Source organism: Bubalus kerabau, chromosome 17 (assembly GCF_029407905.1).
Source record: "Bubalus kerabau isolate K-KA32 ecotype Philippines breed swamp buffalo chromosome 17, PCC_UOA_SB_1v2, whole genome shotgun sequence".
NCBI lineage: Eukaryota > Metazoa > Chordata > Mammalia > Artiodactyla > Bovidae > Bubalus > Bubalus kerabau.
This window is the reverse complement of record NC_073640.1, coordinates 48,050,146-48,073,024: the sequence shown is the minus strand read 5'-3', so window position 1 is coordinate 48,073,024 and position 22,879 is coordinate 48,050,146. Positions and strand designations below refer to the sequence as shown.

Here is a 22,879-nt window from a genome sequence, read left to right as displayed (position 1 = left end):
TAGGGGCACAGACGGAGAAGGCAATGGCACCCCACTCCAGTACTCTTGCCTGCAAAATCCCATGGGCAGAGGAGCCTGGTAGGCTGCAGTCCATGGGGTCGCGAAGAGTTGGACATGACTGAGCAACTTCACTTTCACTTTTCACTTTCATGCATTGGAGAAGGAAATGGCAACCCACTCCAGTGTTCTTGCCTGGAGAACCCCAGGGATGGGGGAGGCTGGTGGGGTCCAACAGAGTCAGACACGACTTAACAGCAGCAGCAGCAGGGGCACAGAAGTTTCAAAGCATTGATAACTAAAGCCATGGACAGCTGGTTTCCCAATCTAAGAATTAGGGTTGGGACCTTATCCTGCATTCAGGAATGGCAATTTATGCATTAACTTTACAGGGCAAAACCCCCAGTCAGTCTGCAGCTCCATGGGGAGGAGCTATTTGGGGATGCTACAGCTTTTGGAATCACATTGAGCATGAGGTTAGTGTTGATGACTTGCAGTACTCCTAGCTGCCGCACTGGGACCAACTGGAAAGCTTGCCAACCAAGGATGTGGGTTATCAGATCCTCCTCCCACTACCTACTGCTACAGTAAGAAGTTACGTTTTTGTGTACACCAGCCCTTAGTGTCTTACAACTTTCAAGACTTCTATCAGACCGGCAAATTTGGCAAGGTTTTCCAAATGAAGCATAGTGCAAAGTAGGGATGCGATACGTTTACTATCTGAAGCTCTGATACTTTGGCCACATGATGCGAAGAGCAGACTCATTGTAAAAGACCCTGATGCTGGGAAAGACTGAAGGCAGAAAGGCACAACAGAGGACAAGATGGTTGGATGGCATCACCGACTCAATGGACATGAGTTTGAGCTGGTGAGGGACAGGGAAGCCTGGCGTGATGCAGTCCATGGGGTCGCAAACAGTTGGACACAACTGAGTGACTGAACAATATGTTTATAAAATGAGTGAACGATGGTGTGCACAATGCCTACGTCTTCTGAGACTGATCTTCTGAGAAGGAACTCTCGAAGATTTCTAAAGTAAATCCTGAGGAACTTCTTGGAGCATTATATATTCTAATATTGATATAATCTTTCCTCAGTCTTTCCCTATGTAGTAAGTTATCATTTGTTGCAAGATTTAAAGTTTTTAAAACTGTTATAGGGAATCCCCTGGCAGTCCAATGGTGAGGACTCTGCGCTTTAACTGCTGAAGGTCTGGGTTCAGGCTATGGTTGGGGAACTAATAAGATGCCATAAGCTGCATGGTGTTGCCAAAACAAAAACAAAAAAAGCTTTTATGAGATACATTTAGTAAAACTTCCAAAAAATGTTACCAGGAAATAACTGTCTTCAGAAATATAAGCAAGTGCACAGTAGCCTCAGAAACCTGTAGTTCAACCCAGTTGCTTATTTAGTGAAGCAGTTCAAACATTTCTCAAATTTTTGGCTAGAACTTAAATTACATGCAGGAAAAACAAACAAAAAAAAAGTCCCTTCTGTATGCAGAATACAAATAATGTATTCCCAGCATGAAAGGGTCTATAAAAATACTTCGCTAAATATATCTTACAAGACAGTCAAATGGATTCTGGTCCTTAGCTACATTACTTTACAAAGGAAGTGGGAGATCTTCACATCTGCAAGCCACAATGACTAGAAACACATGCCAACGTTTCTTCTTCCCTGATTTCTCTGGGTTTTTAAGATTTGCTTTTTGTTTTTTACAAGAGGTGTAAATCTGCCCATGATCCTGGGTCATAGGAAACAATGGGAACAATGATGGGGGAAAACAATGGAAACAGTGACAGACTATTATTTTGGACTCCAAAATCACGCAGATGGTTGACTGCAGCCATGAAATTAAAAGACGCTTGTTCCTTGGAAGAAAAGCTATGACCAACGTAGACAGCATATTAAAAAGCAGACATTACTTTGCCAACAAAGGCCCATCTAGTCAAAGCTATGGTTTTTCCAACAATCGTGTATGGATGTGAGAGTTGGACTATGAAGAAAGTTGAGCACCAAAGAATTGATGCTTTTGAACTCTGGTGCTGGAGAAGACTCTTTGAGAGTTCCTTGGACTGCGAAGTCAAACCAGTCAATCCTAAAGGAAATCAACCCTGAATATTCATTGGAAGGTCTGATGCTGAAACTCCAATACTTTGGCCACCTGATGCAGAAGAACTGACTCACTGGAAAAGATCTTGATTCTGGGAAAGACTGAAGGCAGAAGGGCACAAGAGAGGATGAGACAGCTGGATGGCTGACTGAACTGGGTCATAGAGCAAGTCCACCTCAGACATATGTGCCACCAACAGGCGAGTTTCAGGAACATCGATCACGAACCAAGTGTGTTATGGCAGCTTCCAAGTGGACCACTAATCTACTGGAAGCAACTGGTTCTCTTGACTTCACTAGAGGATCAAATGAAAGAGACTTCTTCCTAAGTCACAGCCTAGCAATAAGGATGAGTAAAGCTGAGTTCATCAATGCCAACCCAGGAATTGCTGTAACACTTTCTCATTCCAACTGGCATTTTTAATAATCTTTATTATTTTTCTGATTCCAATCACAGGATATATACTCAGTACAAAACTTGAAAAAGTCACAGAGGCACTAAAGGAAAATACAAAATATATCTCCACTTTTATTATTAAAGTTCTCAGAGAAAAGTTAGATGACACAATAAACAATATATATAGGCTCCATTGAGATCCAATGTTGTTTTTCTTCCTGTATTTTGTATTTTGCTGAGCCATTTAGAAGTTGTAGGTACTGTGAGCTTCATCTCTAATCTCTCTCAAGAATAAGGACAATGGCCTACATAACTATAAGAACAATACCATAGCTAATAAAATAAATCCATTATCACCCAATTTGTTCCATTTTCAAATTTCCAATTGTCACAAGAATCATTTATTTTACACTTGGGTTCTAGAATGTCACACATTCTATATTCATCCAATTATTCCCCCTTAATGTTTAACTTTAACTCATTTCTCTACTCCCTCTGCTTCCTGTTAGTTGGAAATCTAGATGCTAAATTCAAGTTACCTTTTTGGGGTGGGGAGGGGCCTAGGTGTTGGATCCTTCAAATCATCATCTCCTATCAGGAAGCACATACCAGGCTGTCCCATTAGTGATGCCAGGTTTGATCACTTGATTACAATGATAATAAATCAGTCTATTGTCAAGACAGAGAGCTTTTCATTTTTGCAAGTTTATATAGCAACATTTGAGCACTCCACTAAGATTTTGTTCCTTAGGAGCCATTTGGGTTTTGCATCCATGGATGATCTTTGCCTGATCAGTTATTCTGTTAATGGTTCAGGCTCTCATTAAAATACCAAATCCTTTCATGGTACCCGCAAAGTACGCAGCATGACCTTTAGGACAATGGACTCTCTAGGTAGACTTGAGTCACCAGACTGCTCCCCATGAGGCTGGAATATGGTTTGTCAGACTGAAGCTTCTGGGGAAACATGCTTGTCAAGCCCACTTCCAGCTCCATAAACTGAGAAGACTCAGGTGCGAAAACCATGAATACAAAGGCCAGATCTAAAGTACCTCCACACTCCAGGGACTGAGTGGCAGTTTGGATCTTAGTCTAGTTAAACAAGACCACTGCGGTCAGGCCTGCTTTGCTGATAAACCCAGATTTTATAAAAACAGAAACTGCTGGAAAAGTAATAATAGAGTTGTTGCAAAACTGAAAACCGCTGGTCTGCCAAGAGAGAAACACATCTCTGCAAATCACACTGGCATTTAATACCACTATACATTCACATAAGAAAATAGAACATAAACAAAATGCTAGAAATACACTGTTGATAACTGCTGAAAAAGGCAGGGTGGATGAGGTTTAAAGGAATGGAGAGCCTTCCAAAATTCAGATTTTCTCGAGAACTCTTCAGATTTCAAAATTTCAAAACAGGAGATGACCATCAGTGACCAACCAGTTAACCAAAATTTGCTTCTGAAAGGGTATTTCAGGATATTCCATTTTTATCTGTAACACAGTTCTGTAATTCCAAAAAAATTTTTTTTCTGGAGGAAAATGAAACCTTCATAAGCTGGATGGCAGAGTAAGAATTACACAACGGCAAACAACATAATGAATTACTAAGTTGAAATTTCATTGACTGTGGCCAAAAACACCAAGGCAGAGGTACAGAACGGGGAAAACAGCTTCATGGGTTTCTGTTATTTGAAAACTCCAGGCTCATCTGCAGGAGAGCAGCCTAGGGGCCAAGGCGTTCGGAGGTTCAGGAGATATGAGTGTTGATCCGTCAGACTGGCCTGGCCACAGGTGCTGGTCCGAGTTGGGCCCGGAAGGGTACATGCAAGAAGGGCCTTGGATGACCTGGGGACACCCAGAGTGGAGGAGACTTGCCATGTGGAATCTCAAATCCATGACTCCAAGGTACTGGGGCTGAGCAAAGATCACTTGAATGTTCTTAACAGAAGGCCAAAAGTTTACAATCATTTAAAAAGCAACATGCCTTTAAAAGCTGTCTTTTAAAAAGTACTCATCTGTGGCAAACAGTACTCATCTATGGTAATCCATTTCTGAGTTAATTTTCTAAAAGGAAAGAATATAGTATGCCTGCAGCAAATACAATGTATAAACCCAGTAAGGCAGCAGAAACATGAACTGTGCAGGCATGTATAACAAGTATGCAGATGTCATTTATTTGGTCCATAAGTACAGTATAGTTGTATTTGAGTTTTACAAAACATCAAATATAAATAACCTGAAACTGTAACAATACACAAAAATTGGCTTCTTACACAGACATACCAGGCAGTACAAGCTGAAAACTTGAGTAAATTAACAACTGTTTTACATTAATATACATAGTGCCAGTTAACATTTAAAAACAAGTTTTAATGCATAGCACTCGATACTTCTTTGAATCTGTTTCAGTCAGTTAAGAGTATGAAAATGGTTAGATCTAGGCTAAAAATAATTCTTCTTCTAACCAAAAATAAAGGCATAATATTTATAACCAGGTATCAACTTTACTAAACCACAATATTTTAAAACTGTTAAATGATACCGAAGGGTATTTACATTAAAAAGGCAACATGCACGGTGTTGTTTCATCTCATGGACTGGTTATGCACATACTTTGTTCAAAGGGTTTTAAAACTATATTCCTACTTTCAATACAGCATACTGCAATGTTTCTAATAGTTCTAGCAAAATGAATGCTTTCAAAGGGAGCAGAATCATCTTCAAGTCACTGGTGTCAATATTTTCCCTTTGGAACAAAGGACGTAACAAATAACCTGGTTCTGCCCAGAAGGCCTTAATGGAGTAAGAGGTTCCGTTCAGAGGCATTTCTGTTCAATCTAATGCTATAACCTCATCAAGCTCCTCTGCCTGCTCTATGCGTGACCTTTTCGCACTGACACTCTCTTTCTCATCTAGCTTCCTCTTGCGACTTCTTTCTTCTTCACTGATATCAGCATTATTTGAGGGACCTTCTTCATCCGAATCAACTATGAGCACATCATCTTGCTCTTGTGCTTATTTCAGAAAAAAAGGGGAAGAAAATGGTTAAAAGTGGGGGGCGACTAGAAGCTCACTACAATTTTATGTACATGAAAAACTACTCTTCTAACATACATCAAACTTCAGAATGACTACCCTCAGGGAACCCTTGCTTTATACATTACGTATTTCTGTACTGTTTCACTGTTTTGTTACAAGCACCTATTTCTTTCCTAATCAAAACAAAAAATTTTAACAAGCATTATATAATTCAGAGGAACTGTTACAGTTCCTTGTTTCTATTTCTCCAACAGAAAAGGGGAGGGTGCATATCCTAATATTCGTAGCAGTGATAATAGTAATAAACAACAACAATAACAACATATACATAGCACTTACAATGTGCCAGGAACTGTTCTGAGCACTTTGCATATACAACTCATTTAATCATCACAACCACCCTATAAAGAAGATAACATTATTATCCATTTTCCAGAAGAGGAAACGGAGGTACAGAGACTTGCCCAAGGTCACACAGTAGCAGCAGAGGATGGGATCGATTCAAACCCACAAAGTGGGGCTCTACAGTGCATGCTCTCAACTTACACTATGGTTGGAACTGTGTCACCCACCCCCGACATTCCACTAAGTCAAAGGCACAGTACCTACCTTACTGCTAGTCTCCAAAACCTAGCCACATAGTGGAAAATAAATGCACGCTGCAAATTATGATTGTTGTAAACTACCAGTCCTTTCCTCAAAATAGGATGATGAACCTTTCTATTTTTCGGGGGGGGTGGGGGGGGGGGGCGGTGGCAGGGGCGAAGGGTCATGAACCCATGGCCCACACACTCTAGACCAGCAGTCTGGACTTCAACCTTTTTGCCACCAGGAACCAACTTCATGGAAAACAATTTTTCCACAGATTGAGGATGGGGGGATGGTTTGGAGATGACTCAAGTGCATTACATTTATTGTGCACTTTATTTCAAATCTAGTGCCACTGCTGATCTAACAGGGTACTGGTTGATGGCCCAGAGGTTGGGCAACCCTGCTCTAGACGTCTCTAAATTCATTTTCACAATGCTCGGAGAACATCAGAACCAAAGAAGCACTGATATTCCAAAGAATACCAAAGACACAGGGTCAAAGAAATGAAAATAGAGAAGGAAAAAATGAGTAACTTTTGGTTTCCTGACACTAAAGAACGAAGAGGTGTGTGTGTGTTTGGGGGGGTGGGGGGTGGCGCAGGTAGTGAACATTCACACTGGAGTACAGTAAAGCACCAACACTGAAAACCCAGGAAACAGAGCTTCTGATACAGTCTACCAAAGTCACTGGTTCTGAGAAAACTGAAATGCTGTACTTACCAAGCATCTGTTCACTCAAAATAGTCAGATGCACTGATTCACTGTCCGCAAAAACATGCATATAAAATCCCAAAGTAGTACTACTCAGAATGAACCATCTTTATGCGCTAGTAAACTGACATTTCCAGTTGTAAAAACAATAAAATGTATCTATTTTCTATAAAAATTTTACCCAGTCTTAAATATCTTCATGGGTTATACATTCAAAGTTCCATTAAAACAATGCCGAACCAACACACACCTTTAGTAGTCCTGTGAGTAGTTCTATTTTATGGTCCATGTTCATAAGACAATCAGTTTGTTGTAAATAGTCCTGCTTGGTGGGTGACTGCTGGCTGGGGCTGTGACTCACCTGTGGATGTGGAAGGCTGAGCTCCATCGTCGCTGCCATTGGTTATGCTTTTGGCAGCATCTTCAGCTTGCTTGGGCCCCACTTTTTCTGGGGCATCACCAACAACTTCAAATTCAACATCCTTTCCTAGGTCTTCACTGTAAGGAGAATTGCGTACTGTAACACTGAACCACTGCTATGACTACTTACAAAAGCAAAGGCGCACCAAAGAGAAATTGTCCTCAAACCTCAAAAGGTGTATACTACATACACACCTTTTATTTGGCTTCTGATTTTCAAAGAGTTAAAAAAAAAGACTACATAACAGATTTGTATGTATTCGAAGCTCAATTCAAATGGTCAATAACACTGTCCTTTCAGTTCAGGGAAAAAAATTTTAACTTTTATACCTAAAGCAGAAAACTTGAGTCAAAAATTGTGAGGCCTGGTGTAATTCTTAGGCATTCTTTCTTCAGCTATATGAAAAGATTCTATACATGCTCTTCTGATCTTAACCACAGTAATTTAGTGTTTGGGGGCAGAGTTACACAGCTTCTCAATTTTCCTCCATCTTCACAGGCAGCACTCTGCTTTTGTAATGAGTTCCCAAACACATGTACAAAAATTTAACGCATGAAAGTCAAACAAAAGACTTATATTATAAGGGGGGTTCTGTTCACAGAGAGCTAAAAGATATGATAGTTATGCCTCCTCTTTTAGACATCAACTGATATTTCCATTTCATTGTACGTGTCCTTCCACAACTGAACACAAGCACACCACTGACATCCAACTGGTGTGTAATTGGGGCCAGAGATCACCCCCAGCAAGACCTATCTCTGACTCACCTGTCTCATTTTATACTATTATTAATAACCCACATTCAGTTTTTCCTGCCCTTTCCTGCTTTTTATAAACTAAGTATATATAATGTAATATTCTTGAACAATTATACAAGTTCTGTATATTTGGGTATAGATGGCAACACTGGCAAAACACATTTGTTAGATATAACCTGAAGAAATGAGCCAGGGTACAGCTTAGAGGTATCAATGAGCATGAACCAACCTTGTTCAACAGATAAGCACACCAAATGGAGAACCATCTGTATTTAAGCTGTGCTACATATGTACAAATATCCTGTAATACAAGCAGTATGGATACTTTTTAAAATAAAGTGGGCAGGATATAAAATAAAGTAAAAAGAAAAAAAATGTGACTCAGGAATCTATATATGGTAATTTTTAATGCTCTCTTGTTACTGTTCCAGATCACAATGAAATATTTGTTTTAGGGGAGAGATATTTCTTCCTTCCAAATTTTTTATTCAGTTCAACTATGACAAGGAATGTACCCCTGATTATAACTATTCACACACCTGCATTTCTACCCGCTCTAGGTCTTTCTGATCAGCTACCACTGATGAGTTACCCTCAAACATTTCTTTCTGGATTCTCAGATTTTTCTGTAGGTCAAACCTCAGGGAACTTAATGGCCAACTTGAGCATATATATGGTGCAGTTTCAAATGAAAAGTAGGATTTAAGGGTAAGAAAACATTTTCTCTCCAATTTTAAGTTTATATATTCAAATAACTTCTTACACTTAAAATATTAATAGTTCCTACCTATGAAGGATGTTGATCAATAAAGTGTAGTCCTGAAGGAAGTCATCTGCTTGAAGTCGGCTCCCATTTCTAATTCCAAATTCTGACAATTTCTTGTGATTATTAGCTAAAAGTTTTTAAAAGAAATTTAGATGCTTTAGTTATATCTCCATGAAGCAGTCAACCTTAGTTTTTACAAGATAAACCCCCTGCTATAAGCTGAATTGTATCTTCCCAAAATTCACATGCTGAAATGTCTCAGAATGTGACTGTACTTGGAGACAGTATTTTTTTTTAAAGAGGCGTTAAGTTAAAATGAGGCTGTTGGGGTGGACCCTAATCCAATCTAATTGGTATCCTTAGAAGAAGCCAAGGAGAGGGGCCTCAGGAGAAACCAAACCCGTCAACCACCCCTCCAACACCCTCGCTGGACCCTTTCATTAAGACTTCTAGCTTCTGGAACTAGGATAAAATGTATTATTTACGTCACTTCCCTGTGTGTTTGGGTGTGATGGCCCTAGTAATCTAGTTCACTAAAATATCAGGCACTTAGGAACTCAGCCCTGAAAACTCAACTACCAAAACTTCAAGGAAACTAAACTGAGAAGTTCTGAGAAACTTCTCCCTTTGAAACCAAATTAATATGGAATCCTACAGCAGTCAATGACAACTTTTAGAATTGTTCAAAATATACTATTTCTAAAAAAGCTATCCACAATATCAACCATCCGCCAGTTTTACAATTCAGTTATTGAATTGTAAACTTTATTTCAATAGTTTTTTCAACATAAATTTTCTGCATTTCTCAATGGACAGCCAGAAAGGTCCCCCAAAACTAATCACTCCAACTCAATTCTCTCTTCCATGTCATTTCTGCTAAATATGAATAGCCCCAGGATGGAGCACATGATGCCAAGCATCCACTAGCACTCAGTAAGCCTTTGCTACATGGATTATAAATATTCCAGTGAAGAATAAACTCTCCAATCAAACTTTTGGTGTTACCATCTCCTCCTACCTATTCTAGGGCCTTCCTGCCTTTAACCATCCTTTCTCTGCTGCATGTTCAAATGCTCAAGTTTCATTTACAAAACCGCCTCCTCATTTAGCTCCCAATTTACACTGTCTCCTCACAAAAGTCAGTCTGCTTTACTGAGAATTTGCTCTTGCCTACGGACTGTATAGAATCTGTATAGTCACAGTGCCTGGCACAAACAAAGTAAAATGTATTTTAAATTCTTAAATTTTGCTTATAATTTTAAAATTTATGTTGTTTTCTACATAATCCAATGGATTCCCTGGCAGGTCAGCTGGTAAAGAATCTACCTGCAATGCAGGAGATCCCAGTTTGATTCCTGGGTTGGAAAGATCCCCTGGAGGAGGGCAGGGCTCCCCACTCTAGTATTCTTGCCTAAAGAATCCATGGACAGAGGAGCATGGTGGGCTACAGTCCATGGGGTCACAAAGAGTCGGACATGACTGAGCAACTAAGCACAGCACAACTATCTTTTTCTTCTTCTTCTTCTTTTATACCTTTTCGGTCTACCTGGAATGTCTCTGCAGAACAGTTAATTCCTACCCAGACTTCCATTTCCAAGCTCTTTCACACTCACTCAAATTCCACAGCCCAACATGTTCAAAAGGGAAACAGTCTCTGAGCAATTCTATCCAGGTGAATTAGCATGACTTTTGAAGCCTGAGTCTTGGCAATAGTTCTGTCCAAGCCTAACAATGCTACTCTTCCTCACCAGTGCTCTACATTCAGACTCTGCAAATCTCAAAACTGTCATTTGCTTTTGCGTTAGTAAAAATCCCTCACTTCCCTCAGTTTTTTTGTAACTGGCTCCCCACCTCCACTGTCACATCCTTGCCTTACTCTTCTGCAGATTACACATTACGCCCCTGCTTAAACCCTAGAGGGAGCAGGGAATCGGCGGGGGGAAAGATACACACACCCATATACTACACATATGACACACAAAATCCTCAAGCTGCACCACTGCTGCCAACCCCACAGCACCCACCTTCCAGGAAACCCAACAGCTGGTCATTCCTAAAGCCCTTTATAGTGCTTTATAAGTGCACGCCTTTGCAGATGCTGTTCATTCTGCCCAAATGCAGACTCTCCCCTCTCAGTTCTTCGTCAAGAATTGGCCCAGGAGTCCTCTCTCCTGTGATATGCCCCCTTGCCCTGTTAACCTTCCCTTTACAAAACTTCATTCAAACTTTGTACACCTTCCCTCTACGGTATTAGATGACACTAAATCTACTTGTTGCTAATCTCTCATCTCCTTCTAGGCTGTGAAATAGCCAGGGACTATTATCTTATTTATCCTTGAATTACAAATATCTATGACTACTCCTATAATACAGCACTTCAAAGGCTCGGAATAAATGCTCTCTCACCCTCAACAGCACATGTATTCTGTGGTAAAGGGTCACATTTAAGCCACTGAGATTCTAGACCAGTTTCCATTTTTAAGGTCCTAGCCTTTAAAAGAGCTGGCTAGAACTAATGGGAGGACATTTAGCCATTTTTTCTTTTTGGTGAAACCATATTTAACTAGAATTTTAATAAAAAACAGACTACTAGCCAGCCAAAGCACGACCTCCAATTACTTATGACCCAATATCCCCAAATTTCTGGGCAAGAAACTATAGCCAAAAAGAATCCTGATGCTCTCCAACAAGACAGATGAGGTATGGCAACTTCAAAGTCCATTCAGATTGACCACTGTGATCCTCAGTACTGTATACAGTAAATGGAAAAACTAATGTGCACCCCTTCACTCAGGGTGAGGGTGAAGGAACAAGGCAATGTATAATACCTTCTGTCTCTCCCTCTTCTGAAGATATTAGGATTGTTCCTTTTCCATCTTCAATTTGGACATCTGGTGCTACCATAGCAAATTTTTCTTTCACAATCTGTAAGGAAAAAAATTCAAAATGTTAACATATGGAATTAAAGACCACAAATAGCCTAGACTTCTTATAATGGCTCTTAACTCTCTCCTTCCACTGGAATTCACCCAATTACCTCATGCCCACGTTCTATCCGGAGAAGGCAATGGCACCCAACTCTAGTACTCTTGCCTGGAAAATCCCATGGATGGAGGAGCCTGGTAGGCTGCAGTCCATGGGGTCGCTAAGAGTCGGACACAACTGAGCGACTTCACTTTTACTTTTTACTTTCATGCATTGGAGAAGGAAATGGCAACCCACTCCAGTGTTCTTGCCTGGAGAATCCCAGGGACGGGGGAGCTGGGTGGGCTGCCATCTATGGGGTCACATAGAGTTGGTCACGATCGAAGCAACTTGGCTGCAGCAGCAGCAGCACGTTCTATCTCATGTTTGACCACTGATAAAGAGCAGGTAACACTTCCTCCAGATGGGGACTAAGAACTCTTGGCTGGCTCTTGGTATTTTGTCCTTCCCAGCAGATTAGGTACTAAGCTAGACACTTGACATATTTTATCTTAGTCTCTATTACAACTCCATACTAGAAGATGTTTTATAGATGAAAAACTTCTCATCAATCTGATTCTCTGATAAATAGTCTTCCCCTTCCCAAGCTCCATCTCTTCCCAAGTTCCATACCCCCCTTCGCAAATTCCAAGATGGATCAGGAGTGATTAATACTATTAAATCTTACTTGATCCTAAACAAACAAACCAGCCAAAAAACCAAACAACAGATAACTCTCTAAAGGTCCAATTACACTCCAAATATGTGGAATTACCTTTAGCTCAAGAATGAGTAGATACCAATTATAATCATTTCTTTCCTAAGAAAGAACAAGCGGCAACCACCCTCTGCTGGCCAACATATCAAGTCCAGCTCCCTCTCCATCCAAAACATAAGGTCAAATCAACCTGTCCAATGTAACCAGTTCTGGGAGAAAGGCCATTCATTCTCAAGCAGCCTTGAGGGCCACAAAGTCTAGTCCTTCATGTCAGGAGGCATATAAACATGAAACATCACAATGTACACAATCAGAGGAACTATGTGAAGTGATTTCCAAAGTGAGAAGTGACACCCATTCAGGTCACTTGCTCTTTCCTAATTTAAAAAAAAAAAAAAAAAATACTAGGAGAAACTGTAGGACCAGGCTATAGTACCAAACCATACCTTAACCGTCCATCTCTCACACCAAAGCTCAACAGGTGAATCCAGGTGTGCTAACAATGCATCGCCTCAGGGACTAGCTTAATACACCATCACTAGAAACCTAAGGAACACAGAATTTGCTTGTAAAGATACTATGCTACCTACCTATGTGCCACCTGTGGTCCACATTCTAGCCAAATATACCTATTCCTCTCTGGGATGTGAAACACACATTCTGGAACCACAGAGAGAAAAGTCAACAGGACACAGATGGCAAAGGAACACACCTCAGTATTCAGGGTAATTATCTGGCTTTTAGTTTATCACAGTACACTGTAAAAGGCAAAAGGGGACTTGTTTTTTTCTTACGAACAGTGACCCTGTGGAAGAGAACCAGGCTCTGCACTTACCTTATCTTGTAAGGTGAGAACAGTCACTTTATGAACATTCAGCCGCACAGTCACCTCTGGCTTGCTGGCACATACGTAACAGTTAGGATTGGGAGCATCCAGTGCACAAGGCACAAGAAGCTTCTTTCTTGGGTTTGGTTGTTTATTCAAAAAAATCTTTGGCGAAAAAAAAAAAAAACACAAGTAGAAATCAGGAATCTGAGTTATAATTTTATATACCATAGAACATTCACTTAAATATTCCCTTCCAGATGGCAAAGGATAAGGAAAATCAAGACCTTAAAAGGCTGACTTTTTTCCCAACCTTTTCAAATTAGCCACCTTGTAAATAAGGCTGAGCTTACTGAAATCTCATTGTACTGAAAACTAGACTATTCTGCAAACTAACTTAGCATGAATAAGGGCTTGTCTGTGGTATCATCATTGAATCAGTTTGGAGTGCCTTCCTAGTGGTTATTCTTATCAACTTTAAGTCAATTTCTAACAAGACCAGTGCACTAATTTCTCTAATGTTTGCACAGATACAAGGACCAAATGAGCTGCATTTCTTTTCTAATTTTCTGATGACTGTGATATTAACATTCACATAACTAAAGGAAAAATAATGTATGTCTGGCACTATTACCATTTTCCTAATACCCAAACAAACAAACAAAAAAAATTACATGAACCAAGGGAAATAAAAAACAAACTGCACTGAAGTTACAATTGTCAAGAGAACACCGGACGCTAATACACAAATTCTTACTATGGAACTACCATGTAGTATGGTATCTGTTAAGATGAATTATCTCTAAGGAAGAACCCTATCGATTCCCCCCAACTTAAAGAAGTAAATCCCCTGACAGGCATTAAGTGCTAGGCAGAGGCCTCCTATAGCCTCTCCCCACAATGAATACTAGGCGTATACATTTGTACTGCCAGGGCTGGAATAGGGGACAATGGTTGATCTTCACTGGGAGGGTAACTCCGCTAAGAGAAATCGACAGTAATAAAAACAACTGCTAACACTACTAATACTCAGGCTAACACTTCTTTTAACCTATCCTGAGATTCATTTATAAATGGGAACAAAGGAAGCCCAGACATATGGGTATCATTAGCCCAAGAGAGGAACAGAGATGATCAAGTAAAGAAATAAGAAAAATGTTACAGGACAAAGTAAGACACTTGTTCAGGCTGCTATAAAAAGATAAGACATAAAAAAATATAGTTCTCAGAAATTAAAAACATGATATCCAAAATAATTTAAACAGCTGAACCAAGATGTCAGACTGGCCTTATGATTCCACATTCCCTTACCCTGAAATTTTATGGAAACAATAAAAAGTATTTTAAGAATGCATTAATAATGACACTGAAAAGTTAAGAGTACCATCATAGACTAGACTAGGTTTTTTGCTTTTGTTTTTAAAAGACATTTCTGAAAGTAAACTGGTCCTTTTATTTTAACATTACTGCAAAAAGGAGAACCTAAAACAACAGCAAAATATTGGCTCCAATATTTTTACGAAGTTTTTTAAATCCTCAGTGGTATGAAAGCAAAGTATCTTCAGACATGCAAATTCAATTCAGGAAGAAAGCAGGAATCCAAAGGGAATATTCAAGTGGCTTTATTCTTAAGAGATAAACCCAGTCCAACCACTACTAATGTAGGAAACTCATGATAGAAGATGTTCACATAAAGGGGAGGATAAAAAAAAGAGGAGAAAAATTTCTTCCCTGCAGAAATAGCTAGAAATCTCAACCTTGGTGCTTCGTGAGGGAAGAATATCTTCCTTATAATTCATTACAGTAAGATAGGGTTCATGCAGATTTGCTGTCTGAATATATATGTGGGCTAAGAAACTAAAACTGAGAATGTGAAAGTGGTCTCGAGTTGGTAGAACCCCAGGCACCCAGACATAAACAAACACAAATCCTCTTTGAAGAAATACACCTTCAGTGGGTCCTTAAAGAATTACCACAGATACCGTGTTAACAAATATAATTGTTTAAAAAAATATATATATACACTATCACATAAGCAAACAAACACTATGAGAGAGATCTAACAGAAATTACATAAGCTCATCAGGCATTAAAACAACCAAAAATAACATAAAGTTACAATAACAAACTTTAAAATAAAAAGGGAGACTGACAAAAATGCCTGAAGAACAGGGTACTATAAAGTGACCAAACAGAATTTTAAAACCAAAATACTCTTAGAATTGGAAAACAGTGAAGAAAAGTTAATACAAAGGACCCACAGTATGAGTTGTAAGAGTTCAATAAAACTAGAAATGTTAGAGCAAACTAGCTTCTGCTTCCATTTTAGACAAAAATAAGAGAAGCAAATGTGTTTTCCTTTTTGTAACTTCCAGGAAGCTTACTTAAACATGCAACTCACAAGGTAACTTGAACAATTACTTTCCCATTGCTCTAAACCAAATGTTATTGTTTTAATTTTAAAATTGCAAATAGAAACACTCACTGTTCTACACTGGTCTATTTTTCCTGATAAAATCTTCAATCCTTCCAATACTATCAACCCAGCAATCACTGCATTAGTAGTAGCGATAGCAGGAATAATGTTCCCTGCCATTGCTGGAAGAAAAAAAAAAAAGTTTAGCTGTTAAAAAAAAAAAAAACAAAAAAAGAAACTTAGAATTTAGAGGATACAACTGAAGTACAAACAACTTACATTTGATATCGAATCTGCTTTTCATATTCATACTGAAAATATGCATCCTGAGATTTGCAGCAGAGGTGACAAAATCCATTGCAGATGGGTCATCCTGTCAATAATTTAAACAATTTAACAAGTCTCCCCACAAATTTACTAATTTGGCTAGTACTGCTTTCAGAACAGCACTTTCACAAGTTTCTAACACGTCAACTAGAACAAGAAATGGCCTCCAGGGAAAGGCTGATCTGGATGAGAAGTGAGCAAGGGCCTGCTTGGGATCATCAGCTCCAGGAATACAGGAATGTGGCCTGCCAAGAGCCAACAGGTTTTAGGAATTCACTCCTGCGTCCACAAATGCACTGGAGACAAAGAGCACACAGATCAGAACACCGATTCTATTTACTGATGGTGGCAAACCTTCCCTGGGTCCATATCGTCAATAAGCTTGTCTGATGAGTACAGAACTCAGGGATGAAGATACAGACTGGTTTAAGAAAGCTACTTCATTAAAGCCTCAGAAATACCTAGAATACCTCGTTTTGCTTTCTTTCTCCCAATTCCCTTCACAAACACTGCAGTCCTATATTGGCTGATTCTTTTCAGATGCGGCAGGACAAAGAAAGTTTTCCCTTTACAATTGCCATTATTTCTAAGCATATATCCTACTTTAATTCGATTTCACCAAAAGTTTCGTGCTTTGAACTGAGAAAAACTATCCTAGCCCATAATGCAGAAACGCCCAAGTATGAAAGAAAAAGCACTGATAGGATGTGGGTTCTTCACATACTTATCTGGCTGGCTGAGTAACCACAGGCAAATAAATCCCCGACCCCAAATTGCTTAATGTGTTAAATGGGGAAAATTATATAAACATCTTGTAAGGCTGTGGTGAGGATAAGTATGATTACTTAAGAGTACCCAAAACGGGGCCCATCAGGTACTTCCCCAGGCAGCTGGCTTATCACATCCATTAGTTACAGATCTTACTCACAGAGAGTAACAATTTGCAGTCCCAAGTTTTGTTATTGAGTCCCTGTATACAGATGAAAACCTACTACACCAGTTATAAAAATACAATGAAAAAAAGTTTTAATACTGATCCCTTACAGCACACAAAACCTAAAGACTAATGTTTGTAACTCTCCAAAATCTAAATTTACCAGCTTTATTTCAGATGTCTGATTCAACCCCCATTTCAAAATTTGCACATATAAAGCTATCTTGTGCTCAGTTGTGTCCAACTCTTTGCAATACCATGGACTGCAGCCCACCAGACTCCTCTGTCCAAGGGATTCTCCAGGCAAGAATACTGGAGTGGGTTGCCATTTCCTTCTCTAAAAGTTATCTTAGGTCTCTAAAATTGATCAAACTTTTCTCCTTACTTTGAAATTAATGGCAAATCTTTACCAAAATCTGAACATACAAACTTTAGCAGATTAATCACTTATAGTCACAGAAAGTATTGAGTACAATTAAAAACAAGTAAAATTATTTCACTAAATCCCAAAATGCAACATTTAACTGCAAGATCTATTAAATATTGTTTTAACTTGTAAAAATAATTACATATCCTTATTGTACTGATAAGTCTCTCAGAACTCAAAGCATTATTAACTATTTCAATAGTAAGGCAATTTTATTACTTTCAAGGCCAAATAAGGCCCATGAGCTGTTGTCTCCAAAAGGATATTATGACTTCTATTAATAAATCTTTATTACGTAAGAAGCTCTCTTAAGGCTATTTTCTTAAGTCAGAGAAATATTTTACTACAGTAAAGTCACATTATTTTTCTAGTCAACAGTTACAAACTATGAACATATTAGAATCTAAAATGAGGTTTTATGATATTGCTTAAATTCACATATAGAAAATTCATAGTTCAATGTAGTAATTAGAGGTGAAAACATCAAAACAATGTCCTCAAAATCTGGTAGAATAAAACAATATCCCAACATTACTAGGTTCTGATATAGCTCAAGAACTAAAACACACATTTGATATACAAGAAACTGCCACACATTTTCGACACAAACCTTGTCCCATATGAGCTCAGCTCCATCCCCCTTTTCTGCTAAATGAACTCTCAAAGTCTCAATGCTCTTTGAAAAAAGACATGCATAGCTCTTGACATCTAGAACCTGCTGGTCTTTCAGACCTAACTGGGGTTCGTTTTGTTGATCTGATGCACTGGTTTCTTCTCCTGGAAAAGAAGTATTAGAAATTTACTCCTAACATCTTTCCTTTACTCAGTTTAACATTCAATGCCTGACAATAAAAAAATTATATGAAACAAATTTCATTAAAGTAATTATCACTATGATACAATTATGCATACATTTGCAAGAAACTGGTCAATATTATGCAAAACTAAGCAAGAAAATGGTCAATATTGACATGGGAAGGCTGTGAGACTCTCAGAATTTCACAGATTACTGGAGGATTCAAGAATACAATGTAGACAAGGTAATAAGCATTATGCCCAGAATACAGTATCAATAAGTGGAAGCTACCACAGCAATACTAGAATTGAGCTGTAAAAGGAAGTATTTGTTACTGTAGATAACTACAGGAAACTGCTTCAAACTGACACCCTAAATCTCCTGGGACCTTTTAAATTTCAATATGCTAAACAATGCTATGCAAAGCAAGTTGAGACACAATGTGTTGAAAGAGACGGGTAAGGAAGCAGTCACTACTACATTAGTTTTTCCTCACTCAAAGCTACAAATATGTCCCAAAGTTTAAGGAACAACACTTTACATCAGGGAGAATATGAAACAATTAAATGTTAACTGTTAAGGGACTAGGTTAAAAAAGACTGAGAACAGCAAGTCAGAGTATGTAAATAGTATGATTCCATTTACGTAAAGTGACCACACAACTGCCTGTGTCTCTGTGCAGTTATCACCAAGACAGCCTTAAAACGTTAGTAGTAATTATTTCTCCAGGTGATGAGGCATCCAGTGATTTTCCTTCTTCATACTTTTCTGAACTATTTCAATTTCTTACCATGGGTGTACAACCACTGTATACCAAGAAATAACAAGGCTATGTAAAGACTTCAGGTGAGAGAATTTCCAACTTAGGAATCCCAAAGAGAAAAATGTACCCTTCACCTTGACTTTGCACTTCAGCCCAATCCAATGGAACTGGAGGTTTCCTTTTCCGCCATAGTTTGTCCATCGTCAACAGATATCTGATATCATCTTTAAAAAGCTAAGACAGAAAGGAAGAAAGATAAATTCCACGAACCCTACTGTCCCTATCCTGATAAAAATATAACAAAATTACCCTGCTGACTTCACATTATAAAATCTGATTTAAAGATCTGAGGACATGCTATATAGCAGTAGATTAACAATTCTCAAGGGGGGGTGGGGGGAGGTGCGCACCTAAAGTCTTTGTGTAAAAAGAAATTTTACACACAACGCTTACACTTGAAACGGTTAAAATCAGAGATGCTGAGAAAAGCAGAGCAAGGGAGCTCTGACCTGTGCTGATTGACCCCGTCCTCCCAAACCACTTCCCCATATTGGCTCCTCAGATCAGCTGCAATCGCAATCATACCATTCAAGGGACTAAGTAACTACACACCAACTCCACAAGAAGTGAGCCTACAGGTACCAGTTAGCAACATCTTCAAGTTTGTGGGTACTTCCAATAAAGCATACACATTTTAAAAGTGCTCAAACAGAAATTAAGAACCACCTGCAACACCTCTGAAATGTGCCTCCCCTGTCCCCCACAAAGAACCTCAAACACACAAAACAATTCCTATTTCAAAACTAAAACCAAACATTACCACATATAGATTGAGACTATCACACGAATCACACTTTCTATGTGGTGGAATTTCAGATGATTTTAATAGATTTACATTTTCCTTAGCTGTATTTCCTATTGTTGATTTATTCCACACATTTTTTGTATATACCGGATATGAATTTAGATATGGCTAAAAGTTAGAACTATTTCTATCAAAATATACTCAACTGAGTATCTATAAAACATCCTTAATCTTTGGAAAACCAGCCAAATATACAAATAATAGTACAATTTAGTGTGAAAATCACACAGCTGAGTACTGTTAAGTTATTCTGTTCTACCTGAGGAACAAGGACAGAGTTGGTAACATCTGAAATGGGTAAAAAGGGAAGGAAATGAGGGGTCCTGTATGATTTGGATAACAAATTTGGCTAGAGACATTTTATAGAGGAACCTTAGTGCTTGGCTGTAAAGCCTGCCAGGTAGTGGGGAATTAGCATGGATTTCCAAACACCAGCTCCACAGCCTTCTCTGTTCAATTATTAAATACTAAGATCTTCACACTCTGTCTCTTTCTATAAACCTAACTCAACCAAATCTCTAAAATGGTTAACTACCCACAGAACCATGTGTCATCTCGCTCACGTTCCATAGAGGAATCTCAAAGTCTATCACCTTCCACACTCCCCCGATCCCTATGCACACATCTGTTTCCCTACCTACCTCAGAGATGGCACCACTATTCACCTGCTGCCCAGCAGGAAAGCAGGAAGTATTCTTGGTTTCTCATGTTATACAAAGTTCAGTTTGTATAAAATGGATAATCCACACTCCAATGGGATTGCAAATGGGTTCTACTTCCAATTACTGCAGAAGGCACTGTCCCATACTGGTTACAAGAGGAACACCAGGTCCTACAAGAGTGCACTGCATATTTCCTATACCTTATACTGACCCTACAGACTACCCTTCAATGGATTCCCACTGTCTTGGTGTAATATCCTTATCATGACCTAGAAAATCCTGCCAGATAGAGTCTCAGCTTACCTTTACAGTCCTCCTTCCACTCTCCCTTTTAATGGGAATTATTTCAGTTCTTCAACCTGAGACTGACTTTCTACATGCTGCATTCTCATCCCCACCCTTATTCTTTGAAATCTGGAGTTGAAATGTCATTTCCTCTGGACAGCCTCTTCTGTACCATCATTCCAATCAGTAATAATGTTTAATAACAAGGAGGGTTAAGTCTACTTATTATTACAGGTTCCAATACATTTGAACTTAATCTCATTACACCCTGAACTCAAAACTGCTTGTTCAATGTTTGACTTCCCTTCTAAACTCTGAGTTCTCTCCCCTACAAAGAGCTGGGACCCTATTTTCTGTCTCCGTCACTGTTAAAGCTTCTGTACTTTAAGTGTGTGGCACACAGCAGATGCTTAAAGTTACCTGTTGCACAACAGATTAGAGACATACTTCAGATTATTCTGGCGTTCAACTGCTCAAATTGGAATGGAAATAGGTATGTAGACACTAGTTTAGAAAATACTGTCACTATCCATAACAGAGTTAAGCACATTTGATTTTAAGCATAATCAAAATCAGCAAAGGAATTTAAGAAGAGAACAGCAGAAACCAAAGGTGAGTAATATAAAGAAAATCAGTGAAAGTGAGGGAAGGAAAGATAAGTAAGAGTACATAAATAAGCCTCTGTATTTATCTTCTATAAAGATGCTATACTGATTCAGTATTCATGTTAAGATTTCAAATCGGTTTATCCCAACTACATCACAATGAATTCACTAAGACAATGCTGTGTTCTCTGTGTGTGCTGAGTGGTTTTCGACTCTTTGCAACCCCATGGACTGTAGCCCACCAGGCTCCTCTGTCCATGGGATTTCTCAGTCAATAACATTGGAGTGGGTTACCATTTCCTTCTCCAGGGGATCTTCCCAGTCCGGGGATCAAACCTATGTCTACCGCACTGGCAGGCGGATTCTTTACCACTGTGCCACCTGGGAAGCCCAATTAAATCACACACTACCTTAAAACAGAGTAATAAAAATTGATCCACAGTTATAAAAACGGTAATCCTAACCTTGGTAAAAAGTTTAACTGGATCATATCCAGTTGATTTAGCCCATTCCTTGGTGGAAACACGTTTAATGTCACCATCCTCATTAGATGCTCTGGCTCTGGCTTCGGCTTCCATTGGTTCCCCTACAAAACAAACACTAGTTTATTTTCAACTGTAGTTCGTGTAGAATGAATCTCTCATCCACCTTTGAGGGGTGTGGTGGCATGGGGTCACTCATGGAAGCCACCAGCATGTGACACATTCTGAATTCAAGGAGAAAGAATTAGAACATGCTCATCACCATTTTTTTCTATTTCAGTTTCTGAAGGCCACATGCAGAGTAGTCCAAGTATAGACCTGGGAACAACTCCTGCCCAGCTCTATTTACTAGATTTGTGAGATTTATCTGCAGCATGTTTCTTCACAAGTAAAATGGCACAACTCATTTTTTAAAACATCATTTAAAGATGAAACAAGAACATAATACATTATCTAGCATATAACAGCAATTATTTCCCCCTCCCCCTGCCTTAAGCTACCAATATTAAATTAGCAAAATAAAGACAGTGGTCGTCAATAAAAAAAATATATCCCAACTAGTTTACTCACAGGAAGCTTCAGGGTCAGCTCTGTCAGGAGATACTTCTTGATCAGCATCTTCTTCTCCAAACAACTGGCTATAATTTAAGAATAGTAAATATTTATGTACACCAAAATATTCTGAACAAATGATACCTTTTCCAAGCTTCCTGAAATCTTCAGAAGCAATGAAAATTAAGTAATTGATAAATTATATTCCAGAAACCTCAAAGTATTTAAGCAATCTGTTTAAAACAGCTTGCATTCTCATTTGAACCACAACACAGAGAAGGCAAAATTTTAGTAGACCCAGATTCATTTCTGTCGGCTAGCTTCTGCAAATTCCTGTTAAAATTGTTGATCATTAGACAGGTGAGTGGCTTTACATTCCAACACAGACAATATTTCACTTCTAGAATAACAGCTGTGAAGTATACCTGCAACTAGCTATTAAACAAACACTGACACACC

At 38.9% G+C, this 22,879-nt stretch overlaps 1 protein-coding gene across 3 annotated transcripts in view; it reads right to left on the bottom strand.

The window, feature by feature from the left end:
* Positions 1 to 2,617: 2,617 nt before the first annotated feature.
* UBA2 (ubiquitin like modifier activating enzyme 2) overlaps positions 2,618 to 22,879 on the bottom strand; it is a 32,326-nt gene continuing 12,064 nt past the window's right edge. For 2 of the 3 annotated variants that reach the window (XM_055554405.1, XM_055554406.1), the window contains 11 exons: positions 22,439 to 22,506; positions 21,851 to 21,972; positions 19,104 to 19,203; positions 18,021 to 18,187; positions 16,002 to 16,095; positions 15,792 to 15,904; positions 13,316 to 13,471; positions 11,627 to 11,723; positions 8,820 to 8,925; positions 7,215 to 7,351; positions 2,618 to 5,527 (listed from right to left, as the gene is read on the bottom strand). In XM_055554405.1, the coding sequence (XP_055410380.1) occupies positions 5,346 to 5,527; positions 7,215 to 7,351; positions 8,820 to 8,925; positions 11,627 to 11,723; positions 13,316 to 13,471; positions 15,792 to 15,904; positions 16,002 to 16,095; positions 18,021 to 18,187; positions 19,104 to 19,203; positions 21,851 to 21,972; positions 22,439 to 22,506 (1,342 nt within the window). In that variant the 3' untranslated portion in view covers positions 2,618 to 5,345. Of the gene's footprint in view, positions 5,528 to 5,891; positions 5,954 to 7,214; positions 7,352 to 8,819; positions 8,926 to 11,626; positions 11,724 to 13,315; positions 13,472 to 15,791; positions 15,905 to 16,001; positions 16,096 to 18,020; positions 18,188 to 19,103; positions 19,204 to 21,850; positions 21,973 to 22,438; positions 22,507 to 22,879 lie in introns of all 3 variants that reach the window. The other variant, XR_008704601.1, reaches the window with a different exon arrangement.